The 19,493-nt window shown below is 39.4% G+C and overlaps 1 protein-coding gene across 4 annotated transcripts in view; it reads right to left on the bottom strand.

Annotated features, from left to right (window-relative positions):
- The window catches only part of INTU (inturned planar cell polarity protein), a 127,787-nt gene that overhangs the window by 73,329 nt on the left and 34,965 nt on the right, over window positions 1-19,493 (bottom strand). For all 4 annotated transcript variants that reach the window (XM_077140080.1, XM_077140081.1, XM_077140079.1 and 1 more), the window contains exons 2-3: window positions 8,131-8,669; window positions 960-1,045 (exon numbers count right to left, since the gene is read on the bottom strand). In XM_077140080.1, coding sequence (XP_076996195.1) covers window positions 960-1,045; window positions 8,131-8,669 — 625 coding nt within the window. The remainder of the gene's footprint in view (window positions 1-959; window positions 1,046-8,130; window positions 8,670-19,493) is intronic.

Raw genomic sequence — 19,493 nt, forward strand, 5'->3', positions numbered from 1 at the left:
GGAAATCTGAAAAATCTGAATTTTCATTGCTATTGTTTAGGGCTAACTCCATCAGTGTGACTTTTCCAAACTATTTTTGTTCCCAAATGGGAAAAGGAGAAAAAAAAATAGATACTCCCTCCTTAAGACTCCTCTGCTGCTTCTACCTGAGGGGTGCTGGAGCATTGGCTATCCTGAGAGCTGGCTTCTCAGTGATCAGAAGTAGCTGATCCAAAGCTGTGATCAGCAACCAGGCCACACACACCTGGATTTTGGAGGCACAGGTCCTTACAGCCAACCTAGCACCAGCAAACTGTACCAGGAGCCTGGGCTTCAGTCCCCATTGCTGTGTGCCAGGAGGTTGGGGGTTGGCAGATGGATATTGTTGCACAGAAGGTGAAATTCACCAATTTTTAGCACAATGAATCAGCTTCTTTGTCCAGCTCTTTCCTGGATGCTGTACAGTGCTCCACTAGACCTCAGAATTCCAAAACAGTTATTTGGATAGCTGCTCCCAGTTCAGTAATTGTTTTGGTGGAGGGACTGTTTCCTGGAACTTCATACTCCACCATAACCCCCAGTCCTCTCAATTAATTTTTAAAATAGACAAACCACATTTAAAAATCAATTTTATAGCAATAGTTATTTTAATAAGTCAGGAAATAGAAACTTCTATCATGGTTAAAAATGGAATTGCATTTTTGTCAATATATATGGTAACAATAATGGCAGGTTGGTTATTATATATCTTTTTATTATTGTTGCTGTTCCCTCCTTAACTTAGGATGAATTTTATTTGTATATATTTCTATTTTTAGAATAATATCCCCAAAGGGAAAATATCAGCAAGAGCTAATTTTTAAAAAATATCCAAGAATAAAACTGTAACACCCATTATACATGATAATCTCATAATTAAAAAAAATTAAAATACAAAATGTAATTATTTTATGTAATTCATCATAAAGGAGTGTCCACACCTGCATAGGTCCAGGAATGCAAGACAGAACTTGCTCTATGTTCTCAGAGGTCACATCAGCATCATTCACTGCAACAAGGACATCACCTGAAAACAGAGCAACAACAAGGCAGCTGTGTGAAGAGACCTAGAACTGAAGCATGAAAAAGCACCTATTCTGACTCCTTCTAAGTACAATGGAAAATACAGTACATTCAGGGACCTGTCCGAGGGTACACAGCTCATTAGTGGAAGAATCTCTTAACTCGACTCTATTCCTAAACTATGATGCAGCCCAACACACTACCCAAACTAAATATTTAAACAGATGAATATTCCCATTCTCGATATAACTGGAAGAATTATGTAAACCCAAAGGACAAATGGAAAATTTGTAGCATAAACCAAGAATCACACTTAACAAAATTGAATCTAATCACTTAGATCTACAATAAAAAAATTCAGAAGTAAAAGCTGAGGTTATAATGAAATCAGTGCAGCACATCTTAACTCAATGTGCGCTGGATTCCCTGTTGTTATTAACCTGTGTCTACACACAGCCTTTTGTTTCAAAGGCCCCAATCATATTAATATCCACAGCATGCTTCAGTAAAAATCTCTTTTTCCATGTCTTTTCTTTAAATGTAAATGGTGGCTTCAATAAAATAAAGATCAGTATTGAAATGGAAATTTGCTTTCATAAGCTAATTAAAAGTCATGTAAAAATACTATTGAGCTATATTAATAGAAATATATATATATATATATCAAGGTTATTTTTTCTCACTGTTTCTAAAATTAACATTAGGAAATCAATCAAATAACTCACATCCATACATTCATTCAACAAATATTTATGGCATACCTACTATGTGCCAGGTGCCGTTCTAGGCATTGTAGATACAGAATCAAACAGACAAAAATCTCCAACCTCATAGAGCTTAATATTCTTTGAGGGAGACAGATATTAAACATGTATATATGAAAAATAATGTTGGGGGACAATTCTCTATGAGTCTGTCATGTTTCTGTACATCTTGAAAGCCAAGGCACTCTTTGCCTTAGACCATCTTTTCAAGGATGTTTGTAAAGTGCCTAATCTTGGATGACAGAGATAGAGGTTCCCTCTGCAGCAAAGGTCAAGTTTACTTACTGTACAATATAGTAAGATAATGTCATGCTCATTATCTAATTATTAGAAACCACTCTTTATCAAAGATCCATGTTCCCTAAGCTCAAGGTTCCCCTCCTTTAATGCAACTCACTATGGATACAGGCATCATCTAGCCTATTCCTCTCGCCTTATGGGAACTGAAGTTGGAGACTAGGTGCAAATGCTAATACTCCAGCTACTGCTATTGCTGTGACAAAATCTTTCATTTTTAATCCAGGAATTTCATGCCTTCTGTCAGCAACCATAAAACTGTGGCAAGTTAGTGTGCCAGTAGGGTAAAATCTCAGACTACTGACAGCTCTTGATGTCCAGGTAGAGATATCAAAGAAGCAGCTGGACACATGAATTTGAAGTCCAGAGAAGACAGGCTGGGAGACATAAATTTAGTAGTAATCAGGATATAGATGATATTTAAAGCAATGACATGGGGATAGATTACCCTATATTCTCATGTTCTTCCTTCAACGAGGGTAACTCACACTTCACTAGATATTGTTATACTCTGTGTGCCTGGGCGAAAACAAAGCAAAACAAAACAATAGCTTCTTGTAACATGGGATAGTGATGTCACCAGTAACCTGAACCTCTGATAGCTACTAGGGTATATAATACACTAGAGGTTATTTTATCCCAGTTTGAACTCTCTGCTATTAAGAACCACATGGAGAGTTCAGTGGTTAGAATGCCCGCCTTCCATGCGGGAGACCCGGTTTCGATTCCGAGACCATGCACCCCCCCCCCAAAAAAAAAGAACCACATGGATTCTTCCTTCCTTCTTTCCTCTTTCCTTCCTGTCTTAGGATTCTCCAGGAAACAGAACCAGCAGGAGATACTTGCAAAGAGTTTTAGATTTTATAAAAATGTCTCATGCAACTGAGGGGGTGCACGAGTCCAAATTCCATACAGTAGGCTGCTAGCTGGCAACTCTGAGGAAGGTTTTTGATGAATTCTCCAGGAGAGGCTAGCTGGCCACAGTGGAAATGAAAGTTCTCTTTTCTGACCGCTCAAGTCATCATCACCTCTCCCTTAAAAGCCTCAACTGATTGAATTAACGTCTCTTATTGCTTAGGATATTCCCCTTAGTTGACTGTAGATGTATTCAGCTATAGATGCCATCAACTCTCTGATGATTCAAGTTCATGAAATGTCCTCACAGCAACGGGCAGGCCAGTGCTTGCCTGACAACTGGGCATCATCACCTGGCCAAGGTGACACGCAGACCCAACCCCCACACCACCCCACCACCAATTTCTATTTTTTAATCCGAGCTACCACATGTAGTCTAAAATATCCTAACCTTTAAAACACAGATTTTGCAAAACAGATTTATTTTCCTCGATAATATTTCATACAGGGAAGGGACTAAGTGAAGAGAAAGCAGGAGGAGTTTCTTAGGACATTCTCTGAAGCTTCACAGATGCCTGTACTGGGCTTAGATGCGTAAGAGGTGCAATTGAACTGAGAGCACTGCAATTAGGGGTCCCAAGTCACTATGATAGTCAACTATTACAGCACTTTAGGTACCCAGGTAACTATCTTAAAATATTTACAGACTGAAATAAACTTCCAAATTCAGTTCAATTTGGGGAAGAAAAAAAAAGAAGGCAACATATCCCCTAATTTTCTCTGAAAGAAGAGGTTAAATGAGAGAGCTTTATCAAATTATTTATACTGCAGTGATTTTAAAAACAAAAAGAAATGGAGTAACGCATACTATATAGGAGTATCAATGTAAAACAAGTTCTGGATCATTCTAACCATGGGTTCTGTTTGTGAATTTACACCATCCTTATGGCCTTTCACAGATGTTTTTGGTTGCTAAAGCTGCTGGAATGCAATATACCAGAAATGGCTGTCTCTTACAACAGTAATTGTGAAAGCAACTGGAACACCTCCATCACATGGGAAGGCACAAGGCTGACATTTGCTGGTTCTCTGGTCCTGGGTTTCATTGCTTTCAGCTTCTGGTTCCAGAGGCTTCCTCTTATGTCCTGTAGGGTCTCTCTTAGCTTCTCCAAGGCTTTTCTCTCCGGGCTTCTCTTGTCTTCTACTCTCTCAAAAAAAGACTCCAGTAAAAGGATTAAGACCCACCTTGAATGGGCTGGGTCACATCTCAATTGAAACAGCCTAACCAAAAGGTCCCACCCACAACAGACCGCACCCCTAGGAATGGACAAAAAGAAGATGGCCTTTTCTGGGGTACAGAACAGCTTCAAACCAGCACAAAGAAAAACACCTTAAATAGTGAAACCATTTTAAAGTTAGGTAAATATAAAACATAAAATTTTAAAAATAGAGAAAACAATCGCCCATGATACCAGGAATTGCATGTGCTCTGCTCTGGGTATCGGCTCTGGCTCTCAGCTGACTGTCAAAATTTAAAGAAAAATTCACAAATAGGAAAATAAAAAATGAAGATGCATGCCTACAGCAGCAGGAATGACAAAAAATGATACCAAAAAGAGAGCAAAACCCTCAAGATTCCTGCAAAGAAAAAACAGACTAGAATAAAGTTCTGCTGTCTTGAGAGGAAAGAAGTCAGAGTCACCAGTCTCATGTCAGCGCTTTAGTCAAAGGATGATCATTCTCCTGCTGGGCAGTGGCAGGATTCACCCCAGGAAAACGCATTAGCACAGGGTCTGGTTCTCATTGGCCTCCTACCTATGGGGTGAACTCCCAGTTCAACCACGGACCACAGTGTGAAATGTAACACTGAGACGTCTCAGAAATGTCCACCATAGCAGCATGTCATAGGATAAGCTAAGCTCTCTATGAAATTAAAATAGATCATTCTTCCTAAAGTACACAACTTTAAAAATATGAAACTTACTCCTAAACTTCTAAAAATTGAAAAACTAGAGCAAACAATCACCCATGATGCCACCACCCTAACCTACACCATCAGCATTTTGCTGCAATTATTCTTACTTTGAACTGTACATATTCTTATTACAAAATTCATTCATTAAATAAATGTTTTCTGAGGGCTTACTGTGAGCCAATAATTTTGCTATGCACCAAACATGAAATAAACATTTTATTTTGACAAATCATTTTTTCACTTACTAATAGATCATGACTTTTTTCCATTACAAAGTTAATATCATGAGCCCTATTTTTCTAAATTCTTATTGCTACTTAATGCATGTGTAGAAAAGTACAAACGGTAGGCGGACTGTACAATGAATTATCACAAGGTGAACACAATGATATTACCAAAGCCAGGCAATAAATAGGCGACCAGCATCCCAAAGCCTGCTGTGCCCCAACCCAAACCCTGTCCAAGCCTTCAGTGCTTGGTACATAGCAGGCGTTTAATAGATGATGTTGAACAGATGTATGGCTTTATTTGGAGGTGCTGATCCCATACTCTTTTACAGGAAACTAGGCCTCTGTTTGCTCTTCCTTCACTGTCAGGAAGGAGGTGAGCTAAAATAGGCGAAAGAAAATTAGAGAGTCCTTAGGGATAAACAGTGGAGTCACCACTGTAGAAGCCCCTGCCTCCCTGTGGTTCATTCTCTTTCTTTCCAAACAGATGGTGTAAAAAGATGGGGCCTAGAGGTAACACTCATTCCCAGATGGTTCAGCAATGGGGGTGAGACTCAGGGGAAAGGAAACATGGAATAGGAGGCTCAGGTTTCAAGAGAAAATTCTAAAAATAATTTTAGGGATTTGTATAACCCAGTCTATATAGGTACCCACAGCAGAGGTCCCAGCAAAGTATAAAAAGAATGCATTTAACTGGAGTTTCTCATGTGGGATCCTAAAATTACGATGGTTGGCAAGTAATCACCAAGATTTCATAAGCAGGAATCCTTGCCTCCTTTTGCAGAGCTAAAAGAACAAATCTTAGAGATATTGCAATCTAATCCTGTCATGTCACAAAAAAGAAAGCTGAGGACCTAAAAGAATGGAGGTATGCATTACCTCCTGTTCCAGTTATCTGCTGCTACATAACAAATGAATCACCTAAAAAACAGTAACTTACAACAACAACAATCAGTTATCACCTCTACAGTTCTGGAGTTGACTGGGGCTCAGCTGAGGTTCTCACTTGAGTTCCTTCTGCAGTTGCAGTCACGGACTGCAAGGTGGCTGGCACTAGTCACCGCCAAGGCTTTTTCACTCTCCCGTCTGGTGGCTGGGGCTGCAAGGCGGCTGGGGTCTCGGCAGCAACCAGCCAGAACCCTGCTCCTGGCCCCTCAGTGTGGCCTGGCCTTCCTCATACGTGGGGACCAGGTTCCAAGACTGAGTGTCCCAGGAGAACCAGGCAGCACTGTGGTCAGAGGCTGGCCCAGCTCCCAGGCAGGGCAAGGGGGACCACAGACCATCCTTCTCCATGGGAGAAGTGCCAGCATTCCATTCAAAGATGAACATGTGCAGATCTTGTTGTGACCATTTCAGAACAACACACACTGCCACTGACACATAAGGTCCTCCCTGCGAATCCTTACCTGGCACTTGTCATGCTATGTGATACTGTCTGCCTACTGGTGACACCCATCCCTTCCATTCAATTTTGCATTCCTGGCACTTACCAGATGCTCAAAAGAGTATCTGCTGTAAGTGAAGGGAAATCTCTTTAAATGTTATGGCGACATATTCCCAAGAAGAATCTTGTCTTCAGTTAATTATACATTTCAAAAAAATAAAGGTGATGATGAAGTAAAAAAAAAAAAGAGTATCTGTTGAATCAACGAACAAATGAAATCCAGACTTAAAGTAAGACAGATTTAAAAATGCATCTAAAGTTCTTTTAAAAGTTCTTCTACCTAAATCTCTTACGCTAACCGCAACTTAAAAGACTATCAGCTTTTACAACTGTTAAAAACTGAAGTTTCATTAATACATCCCCACTGGTGACTAATTTATCTTTAACTAAACAGTAAAGTTGGTACTAATTCTAACATTATGTCTGACAGCTTAAAATTTATCAGCAAAACAAAATGTACACCTTAAAAAATATTCAGAATAGTTTGTGGATTTTTTCCCCTCACAATTGTGAGATAGCTTATGAAAAGCACCCTTAAGGGTCATTAAAAAAAAAAAGGAAATTTATGGGTGTGGTAGTTAGATTCAGTTGTCAACTTGGCCAGGTGAAGGTATCTAGTTCTGTTGCTGTGGACATGAGCCAATGGCATGTGAACCTCATCTACTGCTCATTACATCTGCAGTCGGCTAGGAGGCGTACCTGCTGCAATGAGTGATCCTTGATTTAATTGGATGGTGCTTAATGAGAGAGCGCAAAGTAGCACAGCCCAAGCAGCTCAGCATACCTCATCTCAGCACTCGCAGCTCAGCCCCGGTCTTTGGAGATACAGAACGAAATCACCCTGGGGAAAGTTGCTGGAACCCAGAGGCTTGGAGAGAAGGCCAGCAGAGATCACCATGTGCCTTCCCATGTAAGAAAGAACCTCAGTTGAAAGTTACCTGCCTTTCCTCTGAAGAACTAATGAAATAGATCCCCTTTTATTAAAAGCCAATCATCTCTGGTGTGTTGCATTCCAGCAGCTAGTGAATCAGAACAATGTGTAACACTACTATTGTCAAATATGCCAAAAGAAACAGCTTAAAACCACTCCAAGAACTTAAGAGTACTCAAGTGCACACATATAATTTAAAAGTATTTTTATTCATAATTACATATTTTTGTATCATGTTACTGGATTCAGTAACATGATCACTGTGCAACTGACATGTTTTCTTTTTCTTGTCAGCAAATATAACCAAGATAAAATAAAATTATATAATTCAAAGACAATTAGTTTAGCTATTCCCTGGCCTGAACGACACACATATACACGCTTATTCAGCACATTAAATGCCGTTTTTAAGAACACTTGCCTTGCAGTACATCATGAGGAATTTTACGATTGCTCCAAATATTGTGAATTAGTCCTTAACCTCTTAGGGCTCTGTATGTAATTCTGTTTGTATCACAGCCCACACCAGGCACCTTCGTTAACCATTTATCTTTACAGATAAGATAAAGGACTGATGTTGACCAGGCAACACTTACCAATTAATACCTGACCACTCTTTAGAGCAGACCCTCCTGGCAGCAGCCCATGGACCACAAGCCTCTCTCCACCTCCCTGTTTTCCAGTTCTTTTCCAGCTCCATTTGGTTTGATGGATAATTCCAACCAGTACTTCCAGAAGCTTGAGTGGCTCTTTGGCTTTGGTGACAGTCAGCTTTTTGGGATTTACATAAATAGTCACGTCTTTGTATTGCTGCTGAACAAGGATCCCAGTCTTCTGACTGGATTGATGCTTTAGAATGGAAACTGGCCCATTGTCGCTGCAGTTTTTTTTATTGTAGCGTTTGGGTAAGAGTCTTTTACTTTTCAAAATTTTGGTAAAGCGCTTGAGCTTGGGTTCACATTTTTTCCTTTCTTTGTAATCATCATCCTCAATAATAATCTCATTTTCACTGAATCTAACACGGCTTACTGTCGGGGTCTCAGGAAGGAGAGCTTCTTCTTCACTCTCACTCAGTTCCAAATAAAAGAGCTCTCCATTTTTCTGCACACTGTCCAACCACTCAGGCTCAAGGTCACTAGGAAAGAGAGAAAAGATCATTTGATGGGCAGCCCAACGTAAGGAAAACAAGACACACCATGTCTTCTGGGAGGGGGACATACATTCGGGAGGGGTGAAAGTTCTTTGATTATTTCAAAGACTCCTTATTATTTCTATTTTACTGTGAGCATAAGCATAATTTCCTGATGGAAGTTTTTTACTTGAAGGATGGGGTTGCTGGGCAAGAGGAAATTATAAAGGCATAAAGACAGAAATGAGACCAGTTAAAGAAGAGATGGCTCCGCATTAGAATCTAAAGTGTGTGTGTGCGTGTTTAATTCAGTCACTGGGTGGTTATTGTTCACTTTAGAGAATTTCACTGGGTGATAATTTAATTTAGCAGTTCATTATGCAATTATAGCCACAGAAGTAAGTCATCTGAAGGCTGTACATGAAAAATATCCTACTTGCAGAGAAATTATCCAGCAAGACTGTCATGCTAAAATAAAAGCTAATGCACACCAGCATTAATAATCTTCGTTTTTATAAAACATAACATTTTCAAATAAGAAAACTTCACTTCACCATGAATCAAATCTTTGCTGAAAACAACCAGTTTATAGTTTTAGCCAATCCAGAGTACTTCTACAGTCTATAATTTCAGTAAACGTCCTTTTTATGAATAATTGTAAAGCAAAGTAAACCACATATTACATAGTTCATCATGCGGCTGTAAAGAATTTTTTACTGAGAAGCCACTGAAAAATCAAACTTATTGCTATTAAATATATTGAAATAGCATTAAAGAGCAAAAATATGCATCTTATGGTAACAATTGTAATAAAAAAAATCATTCAATAAACAGTTTACCTTTCAAACCACTATTTCTCTAAAGCAAAAGTGGTTACAGTGGAAAACTAACATCTGGAGAGAGTATTTTCAGAAACATGAGCTGTAATATCCTGGCATGAAAGGGTATAATTTGTGATGTAGTCATTCCACCAGATAGAAGACATGACCATTTTCTGCAGTGTTTATTAGCAACTCTGGTTCTTTTGGCTTAAAAGTCAAATGTTTCTTTCTAAATACCATGAAATTAGCTCAAAAACTGCACTCTTCTATTACCCAACCCTGAACCCAATCACTGCCCTGGTCTGGGCTGTAATCAACATGGAATTTTCAACTACACATGAATGTTTCGCTTTTGTTTTTGTTTTTTAAAAAAGCACATTATTCTGAAATATCAAAACAATTATTTCTTTGTTACTTGTTGGTCCCTGGTTTTGGTATCATTTTAGAAACTCAGCACCACCTCCACAATAATCAGTTGTTTCAATTACACCCATCTGTATCACATAAATAAATATTTAATAACTGCAGTTCTACTCTGAAGATGGTCCAAATATCAATGTGCTTCTATAAAAATTTAGGTAATAATGCACCATAATTTAAAATGGCACAATGGAGATATCATAATAAAAACTGGAAAGAGTATACATTAATTACTTATCAAGATCTATATATCAACTTAAACACCATTTTTATTTTTATTTTTATTTTATTATTCTGCTTTATCTCTCTCACCCTTGAAATCTGGGTATATTATTTGTATCAGAGACACGTGACCACAAAGAAACATTTTTTTCCCATACTGCTAGCGATGAAGACAGATACCTCAATCTTTAAAATTTGAATGTGAAATCACTTTTTGATTAGGATTTAAAGATCCACACCAGGGGTGGGAAGTTGGGGCAGAGACAAAGGTGGTGGCATTCAGTTGTGAAGCAAATCAACAGTGCTACGCACAGCGGTAAGTGCCAGAGGGACACGGATGGAAACACCAGTTCCTGCCCTCGTCTAGCGAGGAAGCGAAACTAAGAAAGAATTCGTGACAATACACATGAGTGTACAAGAGAGAGGCATGTGGAGAGCCACCCGACTTAGCCTGGGGGTGACAGTCAGGTCCAGGGAAGCTTTCTGGTGGAGGAGACTCGAGAACAGAGTTTTAAAAGGCTGAGTGGCTGGGGTGAGGATGGGGGTGAGGGGCTGGGGTGAGGATGGGGGTGAGGGGCTGGGGTGAGGATGGGGGTGAGGGGCTGGAGGGAGGATGGGGGTGAGTGGCTGGAGGGAGGATGGTGTGAGTGGCTGGGGTGAGGATGGGGGTGAGGGGCTGGGGTGAGGATGGGGGTGAGTGGCTGGGGTGAGGATGGGGGTGAGGGGCTGGAGGGAGGATGGGGGTGAGGGGCTGGAGGGAGGATGGGGGTGAGGGGCTGGGGTGAGGATGAAAGGGAAGAGGAAAAGAGAATCCCAAGCAGAAGCAACGGCAGAAGCAAAGGTCTTGAGAGGACAGACTTCACGAAGCACCTGGAAAGCCACAGTGTGCAGTTCCGAGAACAACGTGGGAAGTGGGGAATGAGGGGAACTGCAAAATACTTTGCAGCCAAGCTCTGATTTTGCAAAGTATTTTAGACAATGACAAGGGGCTCGGATTTTATTCTGTGGATAACGGGGCATCAATTAGGACTTTAAGGCAGAGGGTTTACATGTCAGATTTCCCTACAGAGCAAGCGTAGCAAGTGTAGGGAAGATGGATTTGAGGTGGACAAAACTCAAGGCAGGAGGATGAGCTAGGAGGCTGTTGAGGAGTCTACACAGAGATGACAGGTGCTTCAGCTAAAGCAATGCTAAAAGAGATGGGGAGTGGGACAGAGATGACAGGTGCTTCAACTACAGCAATGCTAAAAGAGATGGGGAGTGGGACAGAGATGACAGGTGTTTCAACCAAAGCAATGCTAAAAGAGATGGGGAGTGGGACAGAGACCATAGGTGCTTCAGCTAAAGCAATGCTAAAAGAGATGGGGAGTGGGACAGAGACGACAGGTGCTTCAACTACAGCAATGCTAAAAGAGATGGGGAGTGGGACAGAGATGATAGGTGCTTCAACCAAAGCAATGCTAAAAGAGATGGGGAGTGGGACAGAGATGATAGGTGCTTCAACTAAAGCAATGCTAAAAGAGATGGGGAGTGGGACAGAGATGATAGGTGCTTCAGCTAAAGCAATGCTAAGAGATGGGGAGTGGGACAGAGATGATAGGTGCTTCAACTAAAGCAATGCTAAAAGAGATGGGGAGTGGGAAAAACATTGGAGTAGCACTTGAAACTCACATGAACTTATCCAGTGAGAAGATGAGAGAGGAGTAAATGTTGACTAGATTTCTAACTGATGACTATATTTTCATGCATCTTTTAATGCATACACATGCAGCCTCGTTTTACATAAATGGGTACATAATGTCATACTTGTCATTTTTCCTGCTTACCTCTCACTGGAATGAGCAACGTTAAAAAGCTATGTTCTTATATAAAGAAACATTCAGAGTTATTTTCTCATTGTTTTGCTAAAGTGTTATTACATGCACACACACAGATACATACATAAGCTTCTACCTTTACCATTTCTCACTTAACATCCATCCAGGTCAACTCTTTTTTTTTTTTTTTATTAATTAAAGAAAAAAAAAGAAATTAACCCAACATTTAGAAATCATTCCATTTCAACTCTTTTTAATGGATGCATAATAACCTGCATCAGAGATGTTCCACATTCTATCATTCACTGACTGATAAACTTTGGGTTCCTTTCTTGCCCACAGAAGACAATGTCATAGCAACAATCCTTATGTGTGTGTGTGTGTGTGTGTGTGTGTGTATGTACTTTTGTGTGTGTGTGTGCGCACATGTATATACTGGTCTTTACCCAAAAGATTTTATCAATCCGTATCTCTACCACAAGATCTGAAATCCATTTTCTAAACCTCCAGATTAAAAAAAATACTTCACTTTAAGGAGAGAAAGAGATTAAAAAGAGGAGGAAGAATGAAAAGAAGGGGACTAAGAGGGGTAGAAATAAAGACATGGAAATGAACAAGGAAGAACTACAAAGAGAGGCAGCATACACATACAGTCAAAGTAGACCAAGTGGTCACAAAGCTCTGGGTTTACATTTTGATTTACTGTGATTTTAATCTTTCTGAGCTTTAGTTTTATTCTTCTAGGAAATATATTATAGCTATCATACAGGGTTATTATCAACAGTAAATACAATGATGTATGTATTCTGTCTGGTATGGCAAGTGTGAAATAACGTCAGTTTCCTTTCTTATCTCACCAAAACAAAACTGTAGAGCAAGTTACACCTTTATAAGATATGATTAATAAGTACAGCAATTGCACCTTTGTACTTTGCCAAACCCTGGAATTAATTGAAAATGTTTCCAATGATCTCTAGGTGCTGTGACACAGAGCAAAACTAAACCCTGCAATCAAGGCTCCAGTGGCTCCTTATTCCTACAACAAAAGTTTAATTCCTAGTTAGATAAGCATCAAAACCATAATTGACTACAGTGTCTTGAGAAGGCCTGGCAGAGTTCTAAGGACTGTACTTCCATACGAGTTCTACTCGAATAGACAACTACTAAGAAAGATGTCTATTAGAGAGAGGCAGAGAGAAAGTAAAAAGAAAGAGAAGGCCTAGCCCAGTCAAGATGGTAGAGTAAGAAGCTTCAGGGCTCTGTCCTCCCACAGAAGCTTGGAACAATCAGCAAGAAATGGTAGAAAAATCTTTCTCAAAGTTCCAGGAAACAGTTAAAGAACTACAGTAACAGGGCAAGCAATGATTTTTTTTAAAAAAAGGCTACTTAAAAGTGGGTCTCGTGGCACCCTGGTTGGCCCCTCCATCCCTCACTGTCTTGGCATGGAGCTGGCTGGCACCCCCAGTTTGGATCCCTGGTCCTGGTTCCAGAAGGAGCAGAAACTCGTGCACATGCTGAGAGCATGTTTGTCTGACCCAATCTGTTTGGAGTGGCCTAATGGACTTGTTTCCTAGGGAAGAGGATACATTTGTTATCAGTAAATATGGGAGAATTCCTAGGGCCACATGCACATGTCCAAAACAAGACACAAGCACATGCACAGGAAGGGACAGGGGAGCTCCGTATGGATTAGCTCTGAAGGAGAGCATTCCCAGGGGTCAATCAGCAAAGACCAGAAAAGCTGTTTTTTTCTTCTCCTCCTCCGGGGGCAAGAGCCCAGGCAAAGGAAAAAAGTAAAGGATTAGAAACCATCAATTAATAGAACTAGACCTAGGACATACCAGATAAAGATTTTAAAAACAGCCTTACATATGTTTAAAGAGCTAAAAGAAAACATGGACAAAGAGCTAAAGGAAATGAGGAAAACGATAGATACATAAAAGCATATCAACAAAGATGGAAATTATGAGAAGGAATCAAACAGAGCTGAAGACCATAGTAACACAATTTAAAAATTCCCTAGAAGGGTTCAATAGTGGATTGGAGCTGGCAGAAGAAAAGTATCTGTGACTGGGAAAATAAGACCATTGAAATCAACCAGTCTGAGGAGCAGAAAGAAGAATAAAGAAATGTGCATGGAGCAGGAAGCACCTGTGGGACACTACCAAGTGTACCAGTTTATGCACTGTGGAAATCCCCGAAAGAGAAGAGAGAGAAAGGAGCAGACAGAATATTCAAGGAAATAATGCCTGAAAACTTCCCAAATATAATAAAAGACATGAATATAGAAATCCAAGATGGTCAACAAACTACAAACAGGATAATCCCAAATAGACCCACACCACAACATGTTATAATCAAACTGCTGCATGCCAAAGATAAAGAGAGAATTCTGAAAGTCACGAGAGAAGCAATGTATCACATGCAAGGGAGCCTCAAGAAGATTAAGTGCCAATTTCTCATTAGAAACCATGGAGGCAAGACATATTTAATGTGCCGAAAGCAAAAAATTATCAACCAATTCTATATCCAAGAAAACTGCTTTTCAAAATGAGGGAGTAAGACATTCACAGACAAACTAAACGTTGAGGGCACTAGCCATTACTAGAGCAGCCACGTAAAACATGCTAAATAAATAGAGTTCTGGTTGAAAAGGCTGAAAGGTTAGGACAGTAGACAAATAGACTGAAGATGCACGAAATAATAAGGATCTTGGTAAAGATAACAAAATGAGTAAATATAAATGCGAGTACTATCATATTTTTGTTTCCTAATGCCACTTTTTTACTTCCTGCAGAATCTAAAAGATTAAAGCATTAGAGTATAAGGATAAATCTGTGATTTGGGGTTTATAATATGTAAATATGCCATTTGAGACAAGAACTACATAAAGGTGGGAGGTCAGAGAGGTAAAAGAACATAATTTGCATCACTGAAGTTAGTTGGAATCTCAGAAAATGAGAGTGTTACAAATTTAGGATGTTAAATTTAAGTCTTGTAGCAATTACATAGAAAATATGAGAGACTGTTCTAGTTTGCTAGCTGACCGAATGCAACACACCAGAGACGGACTGGCTTTCAATAAAAGGGGATTTATTTAGTTAACGTATAGTTCTTCAGAGGAAAGGCAGCTAACTTTCAACTGAGGTTCTTTCTTACGTGGGAAGGCACAGGGTGATCTCTGCTGGCCTTCTCTCCAGGCCTCCGGGTGCCAACAACTTTCCCTGGGGTGATTCCTTTCTGTCTCTCCAAAGGCCTGGGCTGAGCTGCGAGGGCTGAGCTGCAAGTGCTGAGATGAGTCATGATGAGCTGCTTGGGCTGTGCTACGTTGAGCTCTCTCATTTAAGCACCAGCCAGTTAAATCAAACATCATTCAATGCAGCAGGCACGCCTCCGAGTCAACTACAGATGTAATCAGCAACAGATGAGGTTCACATGCCGTTGGCTCATGTCCACAGCAGAACTAGGTACCTTCACCTAGCCAAGTTGACACCTGAATCTAACTACCACAGAGACTAAGCAAGCTCATAGTGACAGAATACAGGTTGTCAAGGGCAGGGAGCAGGGGGAATGAGGAGTTAAAGTATACCCAGTGTAGGATTTCTGCTTTGGGAGATGGGAATCCTCGAGTAAAGGACAGCGGTGCAGGTACTGCAAACATTGTGAATGTGATCTATCTCACGGATTGGTGTGCTTGGGAGATCTTTTCTTAAAAAAAAAAAAAAGGAAAGGAAAGGGCAACTAAAGAAACAGACAATTAAACACAATATATGATCCTGAACTGGATCTAATAATGGAGAAGAAAAGTCAAAAAGGACATTATTGGGACATATGAAAAAATCAGAACATGGACTGAAAGGTTTATATCAATGTTAAATTTCTTTAACTTGATAACTGCACTTAAGGTGGTCACATAAGTGAATATCCTCGTTCTTAGGAAACAGTCGTAGCAGTAAGTGTTCAAGGAGCATGATGTATACAACCTACACTCAAGTGTTCAAGAAATGGACTAATAAATGACAGGCAAACGGACAGAGAGGCAGAACGATATGGCAGATGTGGCAAAATGTTAAAACTGGTGGATGTGGCTATCTGGAGTTTTGTGGTATGTCGGTGTTTTCTGTACAGGGTTTGTATTATTTTTGTAACTGCCCTGTAAGCTTGAAAGTATTAAAAATAAAAAGTTAGAAAATATAAACAAACAAACAAGGACTTCACTAGAATATACCCTAGGTTTATTCTTATTTTAATAATGATTAAGATATTAATTCTTTATTGATAGTCACATGCAGTAGGAAATGGTGTTCAGTTACAAAGCATGAATGAAGTAATGATAACTTCCAAAAAGAACATGCAGATAGTTAATTAATTATAACCCTGACAGTTCAGAATACCTGATATGGCTCAGTATACAGCACGACCTCCTTAAAAGCCCTCCTGCAGGGAGCAAAAGACAACAGGCAATTCATACCTCTCTGCTTTGACAACAAAGCTTCAGTTCATTTCATGTGCCCATGCACTGGCTTGAACAGTGGTCGGGCCCCAGGTGGAAAGGTGGCCTCCACAGTGCCACCTTAGGGGCGGGGCAAGAGTCAGGAGCCTGCCTGGTCAGGTCAGCAAGGCAAACCCCACGTGCTTGATAGCAAGAAGGGACACACACAAAACATGAATCCCAGTAGAGCTCTAAATACAGACCTCAAAACACTTTACAAAAGGCATAAACTGTGCTTTCAATATTAGGAGGATAAGACACTGGAATATTTGTGGTAATCAGTGAGTAAATGTTGTAGAAAGCTTTATTTTTTAAAACTAAAGTATACATACATATCAATGTATTCTGAATTACAATATACGTTGAAGTAACAAGTTTCCCTATCAAAAGGTCCTCAGATTGCTCATTTTCTGGGAACTGATCAGCCACTTCTGATGAACATGAACAAAAGTCCATAAAAAAAGATATGATATACCCTGGACTTGTTTGTTACTATTCCCTATTAATTTGACATTAAATGTTTCATGATTTAGCCATCACAATATCTTAGAATCCAAATACCAATGCATTCAGTCACCTAAAACGTAACACAGATGAAAACAAAAACATGTTAACATGCAAAGGGAAAGTATCCCTGGCTGGTCCAAAGAGTCTTGGCACTTAAATCCTAGAAAAATAAAATAAACAAACAAAACACCTACTAAATGGTATGCAAGGTGCTAAACTTCATTACTGTATTGCATTTAAAAATCATCATAAACCGAAAGGCCAGAATTATCATTCCCATAATATTAAAACAGAAATGGAACTCAAAGAGATTTCATAACTTTCTCTAAGGCACAGAGCTGGGTTGGAAGCCTGTCTGCCTGCCTCCAAGGTTAATGGCTGATCTTGTCACGCAACCTATGGGGTACACCAACTCAGCCAATCCTTTATTTGCTACATTTATCAGTAAGTTTTACTGCCATATAAACTTCCTGGGGCAAGGTAGTGGGGAATAGGGAAGTGATCACGGTCTTTAAGAAGTGATTAAATGATTCAACCAAAAATGGGTACCCATAATAACAGATAGCAAGAAAAAAGAGACAAAAGTAATTTATCAGAAATTAAGGGGACAAAATGGAGAGTCTTGAAGGAGGTGAGAACTAAGGCAGAGTAGTCCTAAAGGAAAAGCACTAATAATGTGACCAAATAAAACTATAATTTTTAGTCATATATAAATACTAGCTTCAGTATTATATACTTTCTTGACAAATGGGTCACTAGAACAATTATTTTTCTATTCAATAGTTTCTATTCAATAGATTCTCAAAGCCCAAATGGAATCACATTGCTTACACATCTAAAGGCCTCAGCTCTACAATCACTGTGTGGTAAACTCAAATTCCTTATCCCAGCATAAAAACATATTTCCCAATCTGATTCAGCTCTACTCTGCTTTCCCTATTCTTTTAATTTACCCAGTTCATTCGTGACTCATAAGCATAAACTCCATGAGGGGAGGGGCCTCCTCTGTTCTACATCCCAGCACCTCCGATGGTGCTGGACACACAGTGTGTCTCAGTAAAATGTTTATAAATAAACGAATGGAGACATCTCTTCTCAGATTTCTATGGGAAATCTTTTCAGATAAGATTACTCCCCATGGAGATATGTGGTTACTTTTTCTAGGTGTAGGTTCAATTTAGCTCTACCAACATTTATAAAGTATCTCTGCCAGGGAACATGTTAGGTCTGGGGTTAAAGAAAATGAATAAAACAAACAAACAAGAACAAAACAAAATAAAAATCCAGACAGTTGCCTGCTCTTTAGGAGCTTAGAGTTTAGTGAAGAACCCAGAAGGCAGAAATTGGAGCTGTAGAAGAAAGCTACAGAAAGGCTGTGAGAATTAATTCTTTAGTGGAGCAGAAGTAGTATGCATAGGTGAAAAGGGAAAAACGATCCAAGATGAATGTTTATGAAAGACGACTCACTGGTAATACAGCACACAAATTTTAGGAATTATGGCTATATCAAGACTTCCTGATGAAAATATCCAGAATTTATAGGAAAATTTTAAGCTGCTATATGGTAGACACCACACCAAACTCTCAATAATAAGGTCTTCAGTACATGAGAAGCAGTAAATCAAGAATGACTTCAGATACTGGAAACATAAAAGAACTCCAGCTGGTCCTGTAAATGATGTAAACTTACCAAAAGGAATGTAGCAATAAATATTAAGAGCTGTAAAACATGCTCGCACTGTTGGTCCTAGTGATTTCCTGCCTCTTGTGAATTTATCCTAAGAAAATAATTCATAAATAGGAGAAGAAAAAATTTAAACACCCCTCTCATCGTGTCTTACATTCTGTCTCCTGGATTACCCAGACAATGATTAGCTCTTTCATCTTCATCTCACCAGACTCAGGGTGCCCGATTGGAAAGGAGACTTCCTGAGTTCCTACACTGACAACATACAAGCCGTGTGACCATGGGCAAAGTACAGATTTTCTGTGGGCTAAAAGTGTATACGTCTAAGATGTGGAAGAAAACAAGAGTTTGAGCCTCACACTATCTACGGCTTCCATTTTTTGGAGGATAAGCCAAGATCAAATAAGGCTCCATGTAATCCATACTTCCTACCAGCAGCTACACTTGATATCCATGCATTTTCTATTTAATTTTTCAATAATTACAGGAGCAGCAGATTACACAAAACATTTGATATTGTTAAATTTGTTTAAGATTCAAGAAAAAAATCTGTCCTTATTAAGCCTCTAGAACATATTAAAGCAGCCATAAGTGACAGTTTTTCCTTCACACTTAATGATAAGGACAAAAATGTTTTACACTTACAGATGAAAATAATTGCCAATTAATTGTTACTCCCAAATACGCACAAAATGTCTTTCTACAACTGACAGTTAATGACGGTCCAATATGGGAGGGGTGGATGGTTTGACAACTAAACTTTTTCACTGTTGGTCATTCATTACAAGCTATCACTATTGTGTTTCCCCCCAAAATTATTACTCCATAGCGGCAAGGGATGGATTCAGTTTCCTCAAAACTGAA

This window comes from Tamandua tetradactyla, chromosome 22, assembly GCF_023851605.1.
Source record: "Tamandua tetradactyla isolate mTamTet1 chromosome 22, mTamTet1.pri, whole genome shotgun sequence".
NCBI lineage: Eukaryota > Metazoa > Chordata > Mammalia > Pilosa > Myrmecophagidae > Tamandua > Tamandua tetradactyla.